Below are 19,731 nucleotides of genomic sequence, written 5' to 3'. Positions count from 1 at the left end.
TGATATTGGAGGCAAGTACTATTATTCTTTTCCATTTTAGAATGTAGAAACTGAGGTTCATGGTGAAAACCTGAGGCCACAGTGGAAAATAAAAACTGGCAAAACAGCTGAGGTCGCTAAGGACCATAATGTTGAGGGCCTCAATTACCCTACAAACGACTTTGGACTTCGTTCAGTGACTCACCAGTGAGGAACAATTGATCAGATCCTAGTTCTCAATCTATTACAACACTGTGTGCAGCAGCAGGGACCCATTTAATATCCCAAATTAAGTAAAATCTCTGTACCTAATGAGTTGTACAGGCCATTGGAAAAACAAGAGGTGTTATGTTGGAGTTATTGGAGGAGGCTTTGTGGAGGAAATAGAACTTGCTATGGGCCTGGATGGAATTTGAAGAATGATGCTATCAGTAACTCATTTTATTCCTTACAGTGTGCCAGACACTGAACTCAGTGCTTCAAACATTTAATCCTCACATCCACCCTAGGAGATAGTACTGTTGTAATCCCTCTGTGACAGAGGAGGAAACTGAGCCTTGAGTGTTTTTAAGTAGTCTCTCCTCGTAGGCAGTTGGACATATTAGAGTGTTACTATGCAAGCATGGAAATAGAACAAGTGAAGTTAGATGAATTGAAAGTTTAATATGAGCTCTTGCTGATGAAGCTCATGGTAGGGATGGATTGTTTTTGGAGATCAGAATAATTATAGCTACTATGTATTGAGTGCTGGCTATGTGCTAGACATTGTGCCAGATGCTTTGCTTGCTTTATCTCATTTGATCCTCTCCAAAACCTCGTGAGACATAGGTACTATTTTTATCCCTATTTTAGAGATGAAAATTCTCCAATCTCTTGCCCAAGGTTAGAGTGCTGGTGAATGGCAGAGCCAGCATGTGGACCCAAGTCTGTTTTAACTCTAAAGCCCATAATCTTAACGACTTACCAATGCTACCTGTCCTGCTTCCAGCCTCTTGATAAGGATGAATTTGACAATGAGACCAGAAAACTTGATGTTTATAAGCGTAAGATTCTCTAATCCCTGGGTAGTGCTTGGATGTGGACACTGCCAAATATGCCTTTGTGACTCTCCTTATTCTAAATCCTCAGTGGTTGGCCAGCTCTATTCTTTCTTTGGATATAATTCAAGCAGGTTACAATCTGGTCTTTCAAGTCTTGGAACAGTCCGGCTTTAAAGTGAATTTACAATCCTTTTAGTGCATTGTATGTTGATTTTGAAGCCTAAGAGTTTCTTAGTAGGTACTCTTGTTTCCCTTTTGTCTAAATTCTTGAGGGAAGGCTTTTTGTCAGCTCCTTACACTGACAAAAATGGTAGTTTCTCAGAAAGAGGTCAACAGAAGGAGTTAATGGGAGGATAGGGGAAATGATGCTTTGTTATTTAAAGGGAAAGTAAGAGGAAAGATGAGAAGGCCATTATGGAAGAGTGAGGAGAATTAACAATGTCGACTGAAATAAATGCACAGCCTAAAAGTTGAGAGTTATGTTTTATTTGGCAGACATTTCTGAGGATTCGAACCCCTTAGAGCCTGGGATGACAGCCTCTCAGATCGCTCTGAGGGGATGCTCTGAAGAGGTTGGGGAGGAGCTAGGATATATAGGAGCTTTACAACAAAGACCAGGTAGTTGGAACATTAAAAAATTACTTGTTAACTAAAGAAAACCAGGCATCTCAAGTTAAAGAATTTAGTACTTTTTTGTGTATGGAAGGGAGCAAACATTTGGGCTCACTAAATTCATTCCTTTGACAAGCACCTAGCTATCTAGGGCCAGTATCCTGTCCTTTCTTATTCTGAGTCCCCTCAGAGTGCACCATTGTGAGTGGCTGCAGAGGCTGGGTTGCAGGCTTGTCTTCACTGAGGGATGGCTGCAGTGGCTGATGACTTGATGGCTTCAGCATTCTTTGTTTCCTGATATGGTTTGCAGTATTTTTCACTCACAGCAGTAATACCATTTCTTGATAGTAGAGATTTAAAATTTTAAAATATTATGAAAACAACAGGTGATTCTTTTTTAAAATCCCAGGGTTATAAAAGACTTTCAAAGCATGATATCAAAGACAGAAGCCATGAAGGAAGTGACAAGTATATCTGCTTACATAAAGATATAAAAGCTTCTGGTAGGGAGGTTTAGATAGCTCAGAGGTAGAGTGCATGCTTAGTATGGATGAGGTCCTGGTTCAATCCCCAGTACCTCCATTAAAAAAAAAAGCTTCCGTACATCAAAAAACATCATAAGCAAAGCTACAACAATGGCAACCTGGAGGAAATATTTGTAATAAATGTCAAATAGTCTGTATTAAATATCATTAAAACATAAATAACACTTATAACCCAATAAGAAAAAGAACACACCAGTTAAAAAATGGGCAAAGACCACAGATGGTCACATCCCAAAAGAAGAAATAACAGCTGGCCAAAAAACATGTTAGAAAATAGTTTAATATTTCTGGTAATCTGAGACATGCAAATGAGAGCAGCAAATTTTGTGTCTGTGTGTGTATGTGTTGTAGGGGAGGAAAATTAATTTTCTCTCTACCCTTCTAAATTCTTGGCTGAGATTACCCTGTAATAAAAGACAAAACAACGAGAAAAACAAACAGACCTTTAATAACACGTATACCTCCTGTATACATATGAGAAACCCAGGAAAACTGAGGAACTCCCTGAAATGGCCCAAGCCACCACCTTAATTAGCATCTCCAGCTAAAGACAAAAGAGGGGAGGGAGCCTCTTATGCCAGGTGACCTGGAAAAGGACAGTAAACAAGGTAAGGTTGTTATGCAGATTTAAGTTGCTGCCTTCTCTATTGAGAAGCTGAGTTTCTAGGGCTTTAGAGTCATCCTTTTCTTCCTTGTACAGATGGGAGACACCCTTACAAATGGAGATTTCCCTCATAAATGTAAATGTCTCTTACAAAAAGGGTCCCTTCCCCTTGATTTTTCAAAGCTTCTCCTGTATCTGCTGTTTTTTTTTTTAAACCAACTCAAAATAATCCTTATGCTAAGGAGTCATTTTTGCGCTAGCAAATTCTGCAGCCTTTTAAAAAGTGATAATGACCTATTGGCCAGGCTGTAGCAAAAACACATTCCCATGTTCCCTGCAAGAGTGTAAAGTCAAAGACATTTTTTGGAAGGCAGATTAGAATTACAGGTTAAAAGCCTGAAAATATATATTCCCTTTGAATACCTAGAAATTCTCATTCTACAAACATAAACTAAATAAATAGTAAAGGATCTGAAAATTTTGGCTTAAGTTACATGTGCAACAGGAGGAGACTGGTTGAGTTGCATATCCACATAACTGAATAAAATGAAGCTGTTAGAAAGTGAGATTGTAGGAGCATGTTAATCACATGGAGTATATTCAGGATATGGTTTGGGACAATGCATAAGGCCACCATGCTGGACAGGTGGACGGGGTCTGGAATAGAGAAGGCCTTGCCTGCCAGGCTAAGGAGCTTGACCTTTTCCTGTAGGTACTGGCCAGGCATTAAAAGATTTTAGAGGGCAGATCAGACTGTATTTTAGATAGCTCCCTCTTGTAACAGTGTGCCTGGAGGTAAGAGACCAGAGAAAATGGTGGCAGTGATCCAGGGGGAGAAGATGAGGACCTGAGAGTATAAACATTAGTGAATAGAACCTAGGACAGACTTTATACAGCCCAAGGCATGGATCTTTCCTGTGGTGGGCAATGTTTACAAACACTTGTCCTCAGGAACCCCTGAATAGTTGGGTGTTATCATAGGCGGTGGAGCCAGGAGGACTGGAGCCATGGGGCTGGGCCTCTGAAGATTGTGTGCCTGGCCGAACACCACTCTCCTGTCCCTCTCTCACTCTCTTTCTCTCTTACTTAGTTTTCCCACCCCCGCCTTCACTGCTTAATCCGGCTAGCCCCTCATTTAGGATGGTCTTGGTGACTCGTCCTCCTTCCTTCCTGACGACATTTCTCAGAGTACTAACACTTCCTCCTGCGAACAAAAATGATCTTTAGGCATTAGGACCAGGAGCGTTTATTGAATCCAGTGTTGGGGTGAAGCAGAATTTGGCAGGGAGCTGGACAATGATGCCTGTGAACTTCGGGCTGATAGGACTGTGGAACAGGCACAGGAAGAGGAAGTGGGACAAGTGATACTGAGAGCGTGGGTAAGGAAGATGGGAACCTGGGACTGGAGTGGTTCAGAGGATGAAGTGGGACAAGTGATACTGAGAGCGTGGGTAAGGAAGATGGGAACCTGGGACCGGAGTGGTTCAGAGGATGAACTGGTACAGTTGCTGGTACCTAGATTGGGTGCTTAGGAAAAAGCTGAATTTTTAAGTTTCTGGACAAGATAACCTTGGAGTAGCACAGAGAGCTGCTCTCTCCTGGGGAAGCTGAGAGAAGGAGGTTTTGAATGGAACTTGAAGATTTTTCCAGGAAAGAAATCATCCAGAAAAGACCTCAATTTTGTAAGGATTCAAGAACTGTAAGCACCCAGCCGACCTGGGAATGAGGTAGGTTGGAGCTAAGATCAGCCTGTCTTTAGGGAATGCTGGACTCTGAAATCTATCTGTGTGTAAATGTCATCTGCTGCCCAGGTAGGTTTGTGTTTTGAGATGTCTCACCCGGTAGAGAGTAAGTAGATTTGGTGAGCTGCGTGGTGGCACAGGTGTGGGGCCACTGAGGTGACTCCTGGTGTGCCATGGGGGTCAAGGAGCAGAGCTAGAGTCTAGAGAAGCCCTCATGAGGCTGGGACCATGTCAGGTGTGAGGTGGAAAGTATGTTGATATGGGAGTTAGGGGACCCAGATTCTTGCCAGAAAGCTTGTCAGAACCTTTCCCCTAGGTTTCTTCATCTGTTAAATGGGATCTCATAACAGGTCCCTACTTTGCTCCCAGGCGAGGGGTAAATGGAAGAGCTTTGTAGCATTTCTCTGCATGCTACCTGCCTGTGCCCGTTTCTTCAGGTGCTGAGCCAGGCAGATTGCAGCATGAATGCAAAGTGCCACGTGCTGGGATGTGCTCAGATGCCTTCTCATCTTCCTGCCATCCTTGTGTGCACTTCCAAGTGGCCTCTCTTCCCACTCTGTTTGCAGCTGAAGGAATAGTTTTAATTTTCCACCTGCCAGGCTAAAACATGTGCTACCAAAATTTGGAGGCAGTTGGCAGCCAACCAGAGAAGAGAGCAGGGATATTCAGGCCAAGGCTGGGGGCCTTCGGGCCTCTGAATTAACATGTTATCATCAGGCAGCTCCTTTGGTTAATAATGATTATGGATATGGCTCCAGCATGACAAAGTGGAGAGGTTCAGTGTTATAAATGAAGCTGCTGAAGGAAGCCATGAGTTTACTGGAAAAGGATGAGGTGAATTTGGGGTCCTTTTTCAAATCTGCTTTTTTGATATATCTACATGTATCTGATTTAAAGATTACTTGAGAAAGATACCCTCTATCCTGGTGTCGGGAAAAGACAGGCAAGACGAGGAGGGCCAATGCGCAGGTTGGAATGACATGGCCACGGGAAAGTAACTGTTGGAAAACTCATTTAGAGTTTAGACCAGAAGAACTGCCTCAAAAGAAATCAGATCCATGACTGAATTGGGACTGGCGGCTTGCTTACTTCAGTAGGTTTCTGGGCTTCTGACATAGGGCTGTCGTAGATCAGAACCAATCAAATGGAGTGGTTACAGGAAAGTGCGCTTCCCAAGAATCTGCTTGTCTCCTCTTGGCTGTGGGTGTAGAAAAATAAGAGTTAACTGTGGGGCCCCAGTGTCCCATTTTTGTTTTTCTGTTTAGCACGTTGGTAGTATCGAGGGTATTCCAGAAGCTCAGGAAGGCTGCTGGCATGGCTCTTAGGTGACTCCAGAAGTATTGAGGACCTTTCCAAAAGTGGTTGGGGGCCCCTGTCTGCTTTCTGTATACTGTAGCTTCTGAGTGTAGCCTTTGATGGGCCTGATGCTGGGTAACTATGTACAGCCTCCAACTTGGTCCCTTGCCTAAGGTGAGTAACTTTACTGCTGGGTCAGTGCTAACTAATACCAGCTTTGTTTCTTTCTTCAACTGCTCCTGAGGGGTGGGGTGGGGTAGGGGAGTGGGGGTAAGTTAATGTTTGGATAACTGAAATTCCAAGTTGACAATCCTTATCCCAAACCATTAAGGTCAGATGTATTTCAGAAGTCCACATTTTTTTTTATTTTAAAAAAGCAATACAGTGAAGGCGGAGTGCTTTACAGACACTCCCAGTGGGGGTCTGGGACAGCATCCCATAATCAAAATACATTCTGTTTGTGGAAAAACGTGTGAATACTCATCACAAGTGGAATAAAGAAAATAAATAGCCTCAGCTCAGTTCAAGTCATATTTGCTATCACATTAGTTTTGAAAAAAAAAAAAAACAAAACAACCCAGACTTCCAGTCGTTAGAGCCTTTTGGATTTGGTGATCGCAGATAAAGGATTGTGGACCTGTAATTATCATTGGTTTTGCACTTTTAAATCAAATTGATCCACAGGGGAAAGGCACGTTCTCCATGGATATTTTCTTGGCGGGGTTCTCTGATGAGGTATTGTGTGGTTGATGGACTCCTGGCTGTGTTCCTTTCAAGACTTTTTCTTTTCCATTCTTTCTCTTCTCCTTGGCAGGGATTCAAGCAGGCGTCTTTACTTACAGTGATTTTCCTTATAGTACCCTTTGCTTCTAAATGTAGATCCTGAGAGAACTGAAGAACTGAATGCCATAGAATGCACACGTGACAAACCCAAACCAGTCCATAAAGCAGATAATGTCTGTTCATAAATGCTCACCACAAGATAGGGACCAATATCAATGATTTTGTAAATCCACACTATTAAGTTACTGTAGGTGAAATAACTCCATAAACAAAAGAATTTTGTGAATCCTTATTCCTCTGGAATGCCTTTGATCAAACATTCAGCATATCTGGCTGCCTGGAGTGGTCAAATCTCCTGGGGCATTTGTTATACATGCAGATTCCTGGAGGTCCAGAATTCTGGAATCAGCATTCCTAGTAGCAGGGAACTTATCTGTCTCTTAGATGAACTGGGTTCTTTTTGTTTGGTTTGACTTGGGAGGAAAATAGGAGAGTAACCACCTAAGTCATGTGTAGGAACAAACCAATCAAATGTGGGGGAGGAAAAATAATTTTCCCTCTACCCTTCCCCCCTGCTTCCCCAATAAGAGACAGATTAACAGGAGAAAAACAAACAGAAGTTTAATAACATGTATACCTCCTGTACACATGGGAGAGATCCAGGAAAACTGAGTAACTTCCTGAAATGGCCCAAGTCACCACCTTAAATATCTTTTCCAGCTAAAGAAAAATGTTGGGTGTTGATTTGGGGGGTGGGGACAATGGGGGAGCAGTTCCTGGAGGTGAACAGGAAAGGCACAGTAAACAAGGTTAAGATTATTATTGCAGATTTAGTGCCTTGCCTTCTCCACATTTGAGCATTTCTAGAGATTTAAAGTCATCCTTCTCCTGATCCGAAGAGGAAGACATCCTTACAAATGGAGATTTTCCTTGTAAATGCAGTTGTCTCTTATATCACTTCTACACACTTTGCAGAGCTTTTCCTATGTCTGCTGTTTCTTAAAAACAATCAGCCTAAAGTAATCCTTATGCCAAATTCTTATACTTTTGAGGCAGCAAATTCTGCTCCCCTTCAAAATCAAAGGGAATTTTGGATAAAATACAGGATGCCCAGTTAAATTTGCATTTCAGATGACAATGAATAATGTTTTAGTATATGTATGCTCCATGCAATATTTAGGGTATACTTATACTAAAACATAATTCATTGTTTATCTGAAATGCAAATTAAACTGGCATCCTATGTTTTTATTTGCTAAATCTGACAATGCTAGGTATTGATTAACTCACCTTCCCCCATGGGAGGCAAACTAGATAGCATTTGTGTATTCGTCCTATGCTCAGAATCTATTTTTAACTTGTCCTGGGTTAAAAGCTTCTCATAGTGGCTACTTGTGTCATAACTAAAATTGTAGAGTTGAAAATGAGTCTTCTAAAGGTTGAGAGGAGGTGTTACTGAGGCTGAAAGGGCCTAAGCAAGGCTTTCCTCATCTCCTACCCCACCAAACACTTACTTCTTTGCTCTGCATCCATCTCTTTCCTTCTTCCCTTCTCTGTTTCTCACATACACACACACACACCCAGAACATACATGCACACATAGGTGCATGTGCAAACACAAACATGTTTGGAAAGCCACCTGCTTGCGTTTTAAATTTTTTATATTACATATTTTGGGTAAGAGTTTGGTTATTTTTTGAATTATTATTATTATTATTATTATTATTATTATTATTATTATTATTATTATTATTATTATTATTATTATTATTATTATTATTATGGTAACACTGTCTCACTGTGTCCAACATTTCTCTTGATAACCATACTTAATTTTTTTCCATTGCAGATCTTCCTCCTGGCCTGCCCTCCATGTCCGGGAGCTATCGTCGTCTTCAAGTAAGGGAAAATCATTTTTCTGTTGCTATTGCTGAACTGTTTTGTCTGTTTGATAACAAAGGATGAAGAACACATTGCTCTGAACACCTTGAGCCTGCAGCGCTTTGTCTCTGGGCTTCCTAAGGGACAAAAATCTTCAAGGACCTGCTGCAGTAGTGAAATGTTGTATGTGGAGATTTGGCCTTTGTGCTTTTGTCAAGTCCTGACAAATCCTTCTTAGCGATTCCTTGTGGCGGTGGTTTGTGGCCAAGGGATGCTTCCTTGGAAGGTTGCTGCCCTCAAGTTTCTCTTGAGAGCATGCTGGGGGCCAGACAGTGCCCCTCCTCTCAAGAATCTTTGCAATGTGGTCCTGCTGCTCCACTGAGTATATGGTTCTTCACTTTGAAGGCCTTCGTTCTTGTGTTTGGTTTTTTTTTTTTTCTTAAAGTGCAAATTAAAGTGAGGAGAGAAAAATATCACCTTATTACAAGTCCTGACTTCTTTAAAATAGGAAGCATCAAATCCATTAAAGTGTAGTGCAAGCAAATCGTGTTTATCTGAAGTAAAGTTTGCTTAAATGAAATTCTCAAGAGTCTCGGAACCCTCATTTTAACCATGAGTTGTGACCATCTCACTTACCAAACCTTTTATTAGAGTTGCTAATGAGAAGCTAAATAGACCAAATTAATTTTGTCTCTTTCCGCCTTCTCTGGCCCCCATTTTGGAGCTGTTTCTGAGCAGGGAAATGGCCGCAAGCCATAGAGAGGGGGCAGAAAGTAAAGAGCCCAGCAGATCCTTGGATAATTGAGAGTGGTGTAAATGGCTTTCTGATTTACTTAAGTCATTAAAGTGTTAGGTAGGGGAAAATATACCCCATTTGCTGCTTCAAATAGCTTCTTGGAATAGCCACTTAGTCTCTTGCCTTAGGTGAGCGACTTTCTGCTGGATGAGGGGTAATGGATCCTGATTTCAGGTCTCTTACTTGGACAGCTCCTAAGCGGAAAGGGTATTTGACCCTGTTTCCCTTCTTTGATTTCCCAAAATGGGCTCAGTTTTTCAGTGTAATGTTTTTAAAGTAACATTTATTGGTTTTATTTCATTATTATGAGAGTAACAATTCTCATTATAGAAAATACAGAAACCCATAAAGTAGAAAATAAACATCACCTCTAATCCTACCACTAAGAGATTATTTTGGTTATTGCCTTCCTTTTATTTTTTTTACAAGAAGAAATCATGTTTAGTTTTTTATTGTATCTTTTCTAAATTTAATTCAATTTGTATACGTTTATACATATAAAATACATAAATATGGTTGTTGGATTTGTTTTTTTATAGTGGTCATTTTTTTTCCCTCCTCTCCTTTTCTTTGTATTTTTGGCCCTTGCCTCTACCTTTCCACATCATCCGTGTGTATTACCAAACCAGTATGTATCCTTCTGTATTATTCTCTCTACTCATAGGTGTACACACACACATACACACACACACAGGTTTTTAAATATTTTGTTGTTTTTGTTAACGGTTTTAGAAAAATAGAATCCTCTATATACTTTAGCACATCTTACTTTTCTCATTCAGCAATATCTCACTGAAATCCATCAAAGCCTATTGGTATAGTTCTTACTCTTTTACAAGGCTGTGAAATATTTCATGGATGTGCAATTTATTTAGCCATTCCCCTATTAATGAATATGTACACTCTTTCCAGGTTTCTGCCACTACAATCAATGACGAATTAAACATTGTCGTGCTTATGCCCTTGTATACTGGTGCTTTTAATTTACACATACACACATACAAAATGTTTGTATATAAATAAAAAATATTTGTTATCATATTGAGTTATAAAAACAGGCTGGTATAATTCAAGTTTCCCTTTTATATGTAGTATATGAGATTATTCTTTTTTTTTTTTAAACGTCTACCAACATAAGGTGTTATGGTTCTTTTATAATTTTGACAATTTAATGGATGTATTTCATTGGCTGCTAATGGATTTCAGTATTATCTCTTTTTCTTTTTTGTCCAATTGGATTGGCTCTTTGAAATTCTATTCATAGTATCTGCCTATTTCCTAGGGGTTGTTTGTATTTTTCTTAAATTTGTAAGGCCTCTTTGTATATTTTGGATATTGGCTCTTGGTCTATCATCTTTATTATAGATATTTTTCCCAAATCTGTATATATTGACTTTACTGATGATATATTTTTCCACATAATTTTTTACTTTTTTTCATATCCAAATATGATTATTTACTTATAGCTTCTCAGTTCCCAGTCTTTGTTAAGACTTTTTAAAAAAAATTTTAAATCTTTTTTAGGGGGAGGTAATTGGGTTTATTTATTTATTTTTCTTTAATGGAGGTACTAGGGATTGAACCCAGGACCTCTTGCATGCTAAGTGTGCACTCTACCACTTGAGCTATGCCCTCCCTCCAAAGACATTTTTCTTAAAGATAGATAACCAGTGGTACTAGCATAATATATCAGATAATCCCTACTTTCCCCTGTGAACTGAACTGCCATCTTTGTCATCAGACTTTTTATATACAAGGATCCATTTATGTATTCTCTATTCTGTTTCATCTGTGTGTCTATTTGTGTTATAAATCATGTTGATTGGATTACATTAGCTTAGAAAATATTTTTCTTGGCTGTTCGTTGGTATTCTTACATACACATTTTAATATCACTTATTCAAACCCCTACCCCCACCCTATTGAGATTCTAATTAAAATTGCATTAAATTTATATTTCAGCTTTGTGAGAATTGATTTTTAAAAAAATTTATAGCTCTTTTTATCTAAGAAATGGTAATTTCCTTCTATCTGTTCAGATCTTATTTTATGCCTTTCTTGACATTTATTCCTAAAGAATTAATAGCTTTTTTGTTCGTTATGAATAGAATATTGTCCTCCTTTCCATTCCTAAGTGCCACTTGCTAGAGTAGAAAAAGTTTATTAATTTTAAAAATAGTTTTTCTATCTAACTATCTTACCAAATTGTTTTTCTTCCGATAAATTTTATTTTAGTTTTATCCCTTCTTTCCAATGGCTATACCAGCTATGTCATTTTCTTCTGTTTTTGCTTTTGCTAGAAACTCAAAGACAGAATTAAATAAAAATGATGCTGGTGGATCACTCTGTCTATAACTGATTTTAAATAGAATTTTTTTCTGTGTTTCTCCAATGTTTGCTGTTGGTTTTTGTTAAATAGCCTATTATATTTAAATAATTTCCACATTTACTTAGAGAGATTTTTTAAAAGGGAATAGTTCTGTATTTTATCAAATGCTTTGTCAATTTTTTTTATTCTTTTTTTTTTAAGTTTTTGATATAGTGAATTATGTCATTAGCTTTTCTGGTTTTGAACTACTCTTACGTTACTGAAATAATATAATAATATATTACTATTTTGATACATTGCTTGATTCTATTTGTCAGTCTTTTATTTAGAACCTGGTCTCAGGATTCACAAGTAAGATTGGAGTCATTTTTTATTGGACTCCTTTCATTTTAGGTAGAAGGATTAAAATTATGGTAATTATGTAAAATGAACTGCAGAATTTTCCTTCTTTTTCTCTGGCCTGGAATACTTTAATTACCCTTAGAAATTATGTGGTCTTTAAAGGTCAGATAACTCAACTGTGAAGCGCAACTGTGAAGTCTTTGTGCCTTTTTCAGTTGATGGACTCTTAACCACCTTTCCAGTGTTTTATATGTTAATTCAACCATTCAAATCTTTTTGAGTCAATTTTGGTCATTTGTATTTTGCTGGGAAATTATCTGTTTCTTCTCAGTTTTCAAAAATGTTGCCATGAATTTAGTTGAGCATGTACTATATGCTCTTATTTTATAATTAAAAAAACTATCTCCTCATCTGTAGTCATGTTTTCTTTCTTGGACTTAATCTTGTCTGGTTTTGTGTTCTCTTTCTTATACTTTATATTTTAATCAGGCCAGTAAGTACTTTATCTATTTTTGGTTCTTTTGGAGAACCTAGTTTGGATATATTTATCATTTTTACTTTTATATGTATATATAAAGGTCATTTTCAGCTTTTAATCTGTTGATTTCCTTTTTGGTTTTTTCCTCATCTCAAGATTTGTGTTTATTCCTTTACTTTTTGTCTTTTTTCATCATAGTTCTATTCTTTGTTTACTTAATGATGTCATAAGCTTTTCTCCCACTTTATCACAAATTCACACTGTTCACGTCATTTGAAAATTAAACTTTGTATTTTGAGATAAATATATAAAATATACTATAATAAATATCATATCACAATACAGAAGTAGTTGTAAGAAAAACACAGAGATCCTGTGTACCTCTTAACTAGTTTCCTCCAGTGCTAACCTATAGCAACCAGTCAAAATAAGGAATAGTTCCATCACTATAAGTACCTCTCCTTTTGTTGTTTTACAGCCACGTCCACTACCCTCCCACCTGTGCCCTGTCCCTGACACCTGGCAACTAATCTGTTCTCCATGTCTATAAATTTGTCATTTCAAGAATGTTATATAAATGGAATCATGCAGTATGTCACCTTTGAGATTAGCTTTGTTTTTAAAGAAAACCTTAGCATAATTCCTTGGATATTCATCCACATTTTTACCATACATATCATTTTTAATGGGTACATATGATTCCACTGTGTGAAAATACCAAATGCAGTGTGAAGTTGAAAATCAGTGTTTTAGAAAGTAGTCAGCTCTTAAAATAATCATTCCACCTTATATTAGTATAGCTCTGTTTACTGTTTTCAAAGTGCTTTGTCTTAAATGAGCTCATGTAATACTTCAAATAATGCTATGAGATAGGGAATACATTATATCTACACTACAAATAAAGCAGTTGGGGCCAAGAGATACTAAATAAATAGTTTGGCTGAGATTGTGTAGTGGTAGAGTTGTGATTCCCTGCTAATTCTCATAATCGGGTTTACTGTGTGCCTAGGCAAGGTGGGAAACATTTAACATGGATTATCTCATTTAAACCTTCCAACAAACCTATGTGGGTGGTACAAATAGTATCCCCAGTTAGATCAAGATAACAGGCTGAGAAAGCTTAAGTGACTTAAGAGTGGTATAGGTGGGATTTGATCCAGTTTCTCTCTGACTTCAGAGCCTGTGCTCCTAATCACTGCCTTATGTTGCTTAAGTGAATATTTTCTGCTCTTCTGTTAGCATGAAAACATCCCATTGAAAATTCCATACACAGACGGCACTGCTGTGGTCATTGTGCTCTGTGGGTTCATTGACTAGCGATGTCTACCCATATCTTGCTTTTTCTATCAGCCCTTTGTTGTGCCAGCCACACGTGAGTTTGTCTGCTTCCCAGCTAAGCTCGGGCTGGCATGTTCTTTGTAGAGGCATGCCCAGTCACTGCAGGAAGTGGGTATGGTATACCCAGCAGGCTGCATGCCCCATGCTGGGCAGGGACTGCCAGTTCTCTTGGAGGTGGGGAAGGAGCAGGAGGCTTCACAGGGTTCCCATGGGGCCCTTGACAAGATGGAATAACAATTCCCCAGTGTTCTGGCTGAGTCCCGGAGGGCTTCATTTATGTGCCCTCAGTTGACATGTGACTTGCTAAGTCTACTGCTAGAACTGGCTGCCTTAGAACTGGCTGCCTAAGTGAAAAGGATGTAACTAGAATGTGGTGCTGAGACTGGAAGGGGTTTCTGCCTGGCCCACCACTGCAGCAACTTTGGGCGTGGTGCTCTTTTGATCTCTAATATCTCCAGCTTCCAGAATTCCAGCCTGGTAGTGTTTGGCCTCTGACCATCTCTTATCCTGCCACCTGCCCGCCTGTGCACACCCCACCCCACTTCCATTCCTGGCTCCTGGACGCTGTGGATGCTCATATAGCAGCACCAGAATTGCTCTTTGTGTTGTGTCTGTATAGGCAGTGTTCTGCGTCTCTGAGTCTGAGCCATTTTCTTTTTATTCATTTGGCTGTTTTAGGTGGTTTTCATCTGAAGAGCTATCTACCATCTTCAATATGCAGGCCACAGAATTTGTTCTCTTCCTCAGGTTTGAGTAAAATCAGTATATCCTTAGAGAACATTCTGTGCTTACTGCCCTGCCAGCAACTTCAAAAAAAGTTGCCTGTCTCAGTTACCTTTAGGGAACATGACCAGTCACATATGAACCAGCCTGCCTCTCGGGTTCTTAGTAAATAAGATTCCCTTTTGCAAACCTAGGGGAGAGGAAAGAGGGCCGTGTGGTAGTACAGTCAGGTACTCCTCAGCTCCCCCCATATTACACTGGTAGCTTCTCTTTTTCTTTCTGCTTGTCTTTTTCCTCATTATTATTGTTTTGTTGTTGTTGTTGTTGTTGTTATTATTATTATTATTATTATTTTGCCTTCGAATTCCATTACAGAAGATTCCAAATGTGTAGCCTGTGCTTATTACTCATTATATATATATTTTAAAAAATTTTTGAGGGGGAGGGAGTTAATTAAGTTTATTTTAATGGAGGCACTGGGAATTCAACCCAGGTCCTAGTGCATGCTAAGCATGCACTCTATCATTGAGCTCCCCCCCCATTATGTATTTTAATTTGTGAACCGTCACTTCAAATTCTCTGCCCAGTTTTTTATAAAGGGATGTTTCTCTTGTTGATCTTCATGAATTGCTCATATATAAAGAGTATCCTTTATCACCTTTGTAGTAAATATTTTCCCCAGACTGCCTTCCAATTCATTGATGATGCTTTTGATATATGTTTATGTTTTTATTGGTCAAATTGACTGGTTTCCAAACCACCTTCAGACCATGGCAATTTCTTCAGTGCTTTTATGCTTTAAGATTTTTTCCATTCTAAGATCGGATAAGCAATCTAATTTTTAAATTGTTTTTTAAAATACTTAGCTGTCAGTTCATCTAGAATTCATTTTGTGAGTAGTGTGAGGTAGGGATAGAACATATTTTCCCCCAATTGTCATTTATTTGAGCACTGTTTGTTGATTAACTATTTCCCTATGATTATTGCTGTTACATTTTATCATACATAAATTCTTATGTATACTACTAGTGTAGGGGAGCAAAATTTGCCACCTCAAGACATTTCTCTTTGTCATGAAGATTAATTTAGGCTGATTATTTTTAGGAAACAGAAGACTCAGGAAGTCTTTCTTTTTACCTCCCACTTAGCTACCTAAAGATTTTAAGTAAAGGGCCTGTTTCTGAAATAAAGCTATCACCAGAGATGTGTGCAAAGGACTAAGTATAGTGAGGGAAACTCTAGGCAGACCCTGGAAATCAGAGTCCCCTCTGTGTCCAATCATCTCTGCCTAGCTCAGCAAACGTTTTTTTACCAAACATTTGCTTTTCCATCTCCATGTGACTTGCCTTTCTCTCCCTTTGAAGTCCCAAACCAATACACCCAGTATCCTCTTTTGTCTTTAGCTGAAGATGGTATTTAAGGTGAGGGTTTTGGCCACTTTGGTGAGTTGCTCAGTTCTCCTGGGTCTCTCCCACGTATACATGTTGGTAAATTTTGTTTGATTTTTTTCTGTTAATCTGCCTCATACCAATTGAATTCTTAGACCAGCTGGAAGAACCTAGAAGGATAGAGGAAAATTTCTTTCTTCTCAGCACTAGGGTTTATTTGCGGGCTTGTTACACCATCCCATCAATGTCTCTGTTGTGTTTGCCACCAGTTTCATACTTGTATTTGCAACAGCTAGCAGGCCAGATTTCTCTTCAACACTCTCCCCAGCCTATTAATTTACCTACACTTTTTTCATAGCTGATCTGAGCCATTTTTTCCTTCCAAATTAACTTAGAATGTTTTATCCTCTTATTTTGATTGGAATTACTTTAAACCTAAAATTGCATTAATATCATTACCATATTGAGTCTCTCTATTCAGGAAAAGACAGTGTGTTTATTTTCTTTCTTTCTTTCTTTCTTTCTCTCTTTCTTTCTTTGAAGTGTAGTTGATTTACAATGTTAGTTTTAGGTGTACAGCAAAGCAATTCAGTTTTATATATACATATACATATACATGTATATATACATATACATGTATTTTCAGGTTCTGTTCCATTATAGCTTATTACAAGAAATTGGATATAGTTCCCCATGCTATACAGTAGGTCCTTGTTGTTTATCTATTTTATATGTAGTAGTGTGTGTCTGTTAATCCCTACCCCCTAATTTATCCCTCCCCCAGTATATTTGTTAATTTATTCACGTTTTCTTGTATGTTCTTTAGCCATGTGTGTGGATTGTGTATCCCATGTATTTCTCATCAACATCATTCCTGGATGGTTTGTAGTTTCTGATAAATGATATCAGAAAATTTATTTATTACATTTTCAAACTAGTTATTATTGGTGTGTAAGAAAAATTTTGGTTTTACATATTTATTTTATCTTGGCCACTATACTTCACACTTCTAGTAGTTTCTCAGTTTTTCCACTTGAATTAGTTTGGAAATTAATGGTATCAACACCCATATGATAACTTTATTTCTTTTTAAATTGCAAAGCTTTTTTTCAAGCCTGATTGTATTGGCTGTACTGGATAGAACTTCCAGGACACTGTTAAATAATAGTGGTGTGGGCAGGAATTCTTGCCTTGTTTCTGATTTTAATGGAAATGATTTCAGTGCTTTCACTATTGACTGTGTCGGTTGTTGGTTTAGAATAGATGTCCTTTATAATGTGAAGAAATTATCTTATTCTTAAATTACCAAGTCCCCCACCCCCCACCCGCCCCTTTTAAAAATTAGGAATGGTTGTTGAATTTAGCTAGTGCTTTTTGAGAATCTATTGAGAGGTTCATTGGGGTTTTCTCCTTTGACTTCCCCATTTGGCATGTTACATTAATAGATTTCCTAATAACAACCTTTGTTGGATTTCTAGTCAGCTTTCCTTTTCCTCTGCATACTTGGGAGAGGTTCAGGTTTGGCTTCCAAACAATGAATTTGATAGATTTTGCTCTTTGCCATCTCCAATGTGAAATGTAATTCTGCTGCTACGATATTTCTTTGTAATTCTCCCTTGCTTTGCTGAGCTCTCTTTTCACCCTCGTTTATCTTTCCTTTTCAATATGTTTTATTCCAGTGGCTTTCTATACCTGTTTCAGAGAGTCCATGTTTTCTTGTATTCTCTTGAGGATACAGTTTTCTAAAATACTTCTTCTGGTTCAGACACTAAATTTAGACTTTTGTGTTTACTCCAAGTCTTCAGAATGATCTGCATTTCCCTTCTGCTGCCAGAGGTTTTCATAGGAACCATGCTATCTTTTGGGTATGTTTATTCAAAATTGAAGGAAGGAAGATTTATTTATTATTTCTTAAAGACACAAGGTATGTGGATTTCCTTTGACTATCCTCATATCCTCTTAGATATTGGTTAGAACCCCTTCTGAGCTTGACTCCTGGTGGCCAGGTTGATGCACAGAGCTTTCCAGCCCACCTTCCAGAATTTAGCAGCTTCATCTTGTGGCTTCTGCTGAACCCATATGGAATCACTTACCCCTACTACTAGATTCTCTTGAAACTCTAAACATGTAAAATATGTAAACAACTACAACCTCCTATATGCATTGGCCCCTGAGTTTTACTTGTGAAGATTCCTACCCCCAGAAGGTAGTGTGACAGCACCAAAGCCATCCCTTCAGCCCTTCTGATTTATGAGAGGAGTCTGTGAATGGATATAGCCCAGTTTGGGGAGCTGTTGGTTTCTTTTGCAAGCAGTAGCCCTGTAGTGGATTCGTGGCTGTTCAGTTTGCTGATTACTAGATGAACTCCCCATTTCTAAGCCATGAGGCTGACAGTGGTGTAAGGACTCTGTCTTCCTATCTTGTTTCAGGTTTCTGCTGCACGACTTGGCCACAGATTGTTTTTTTCCTCATTTCAGCATTAGCTTTATTGTTAATGGAGATTTCTGTCAGATTCTCATAATAGGATGACCATCAGTCTAAGTTTTCAGTAATCTGGGGGGAGTTTTATCATTTCCTGTATCTTCGTAGGTATTTTAGTGGAAAGCTGGGAGAGTATGTGTTAGCGGCTGTTAAGCAAGTGCTATTTTAAACTAGAAATCCGGTATATATTTTGGTTTAGAGCAGAGGTCGGCAAACTTTCTCTGTACAGGAGGGGATACTAAATGTTTTGGATGTTGTAGGCCATATAATTTCTGTTTTAACTACGTAACTGTTGCTGTAGCATGAAAGCAATGGCAATACTCTATATATATGGATACATGTATATGTGTTTGTGTATATGTATATGTGTTTGGCTGTATTCCAGTAAAACTTTATTTACAGAAACAAGAGGATCAATTGAAAAAGTTGTGGAGATGGTGATGGTTGTTTAACATGGTGAATGGACTTAGTGCCACTGAACTATGTGCTTAAAAACAGTGAAGATCGTAAATTTTATGTTATGTGTATTTACCACACAAAGCGCCCCCCTCCAACCCAAACATAAGAGCAGGACCATATTTTGCTAACCCTGCATTTAGAGCTATTAAATCTAGCATCCTGAAAGAGAGGGGAGGATGGAAGAGGAAATTACATGTGTGCAGTAAGACAGGGACTTCATTAATAAGCTCAAAGACAGCGGGACAGATTTCTCAAGTATTTAAAAGGAATCCCATAGTTGGAGTGGGGCAAAGTTCTGGAAAGCTGCAGTTCGTCCTGGTGATATTATCCCATGCTCTTTTGGGATAGAGATAGATACACAGAGTTTATAGTCACACTTTTTGGCGTAAGGATCAGAGCAGGGATCTTTCTCCTCCTGAGGCTTGGGGACCCTCTGCAGCTGTCACGTGTGTTCGTATCAGATGTGACTTGAAAGCCAGCCAGTCCTTCCTTATTGGTGACTGGTGATGCTTTCTGTAGATGATCTTCCCAAGGCTAGAAAATCCTGGCTTTTTAGTTATTAACCACAACAGGCTCACTGGATAAAAAGGAGCAGCCGCTGGTCTGAGTCAGCTGTTTCTGTACCTCCTTGCCAAGATTCTTGTGCCATCCGGACTTACTTGTCAGCTGGAGACCTGGGCTCTTGGCATCTGGAAACAGTGCTGCTCTCAGGGCCCCGAGCCATTTCTTTTAGTGGTGTGGGGAGGATACTCCTACTTCCAAGCTCTAGCCTAGGCAGCCCTCAGCTTTTCCAAGACCTGGGAAGTCTAACCGTCTGCTTGGGGAGGGGGAGAGGTCTCTGGTGTGTGTAATGTTGTTCTTGGAGAGTTAGCATATGAAAATCCATTTACGCGGTCCTCCCCCAGCTGAAGCAGA

The 19,731-nt window shown here is 38.9% G+C and overlaps 1 protein-coding gene across 13 annotated transcripts in view; it reads left to right on the top strand.

The window, feature by feature from the left end:
* The window catches only part of TMEM164 (transmembrane protein 164), a 150,039-nt gene that overhangs the window by 50,027 nt on the left and 80,281 nt on the right, over nucleotides 1–19,731 (top strand). For 9 of the 13 annotated variants that reach the window (XM_010963666.3, XM_074359389.1, XM_074359390.1 and 6 more), the window contains one exon: nucleotides 8,451–8,500. The exons of 2 other annotated variants lie outside the window; for them this stretch is intronic. In XM_010963666.3, coding sequence (XP_010961968.1) covers nucleotides 8,451–8,500 — 50 coding nt within the window. Of the gene's footprint in view, nucleotides 1–9; nucleotides 4,508–4,528; nucleotides 5,993–8,450; nucleotides 8,501–19,731 lie in introns of those variants that run through there. 2 more of the 13 variants (XM_010963669.3, XM_010963667.3) reach the window with 2 other exon arrangements.

This window comes from Camelus bactrianus, chromosome X, assembly GCF_048773025.1.
Source record: "Camelus bactrianus isolate YW-2024 breed Bactrian camel chromosome X, ASM4877302v1, whole genome shotgun sequence".
In the NCBI taxonomy this organism is placed as follows: domain Eukaryota; kingdom Metazoa; phylum Chordata; class Mammalia; order Artiodactyla; family Camelidae; genus Camelus; species Camelus bactrianus.
This window is presented reverse-complemented; position numbering and strand designations above follow the sequence as displayed.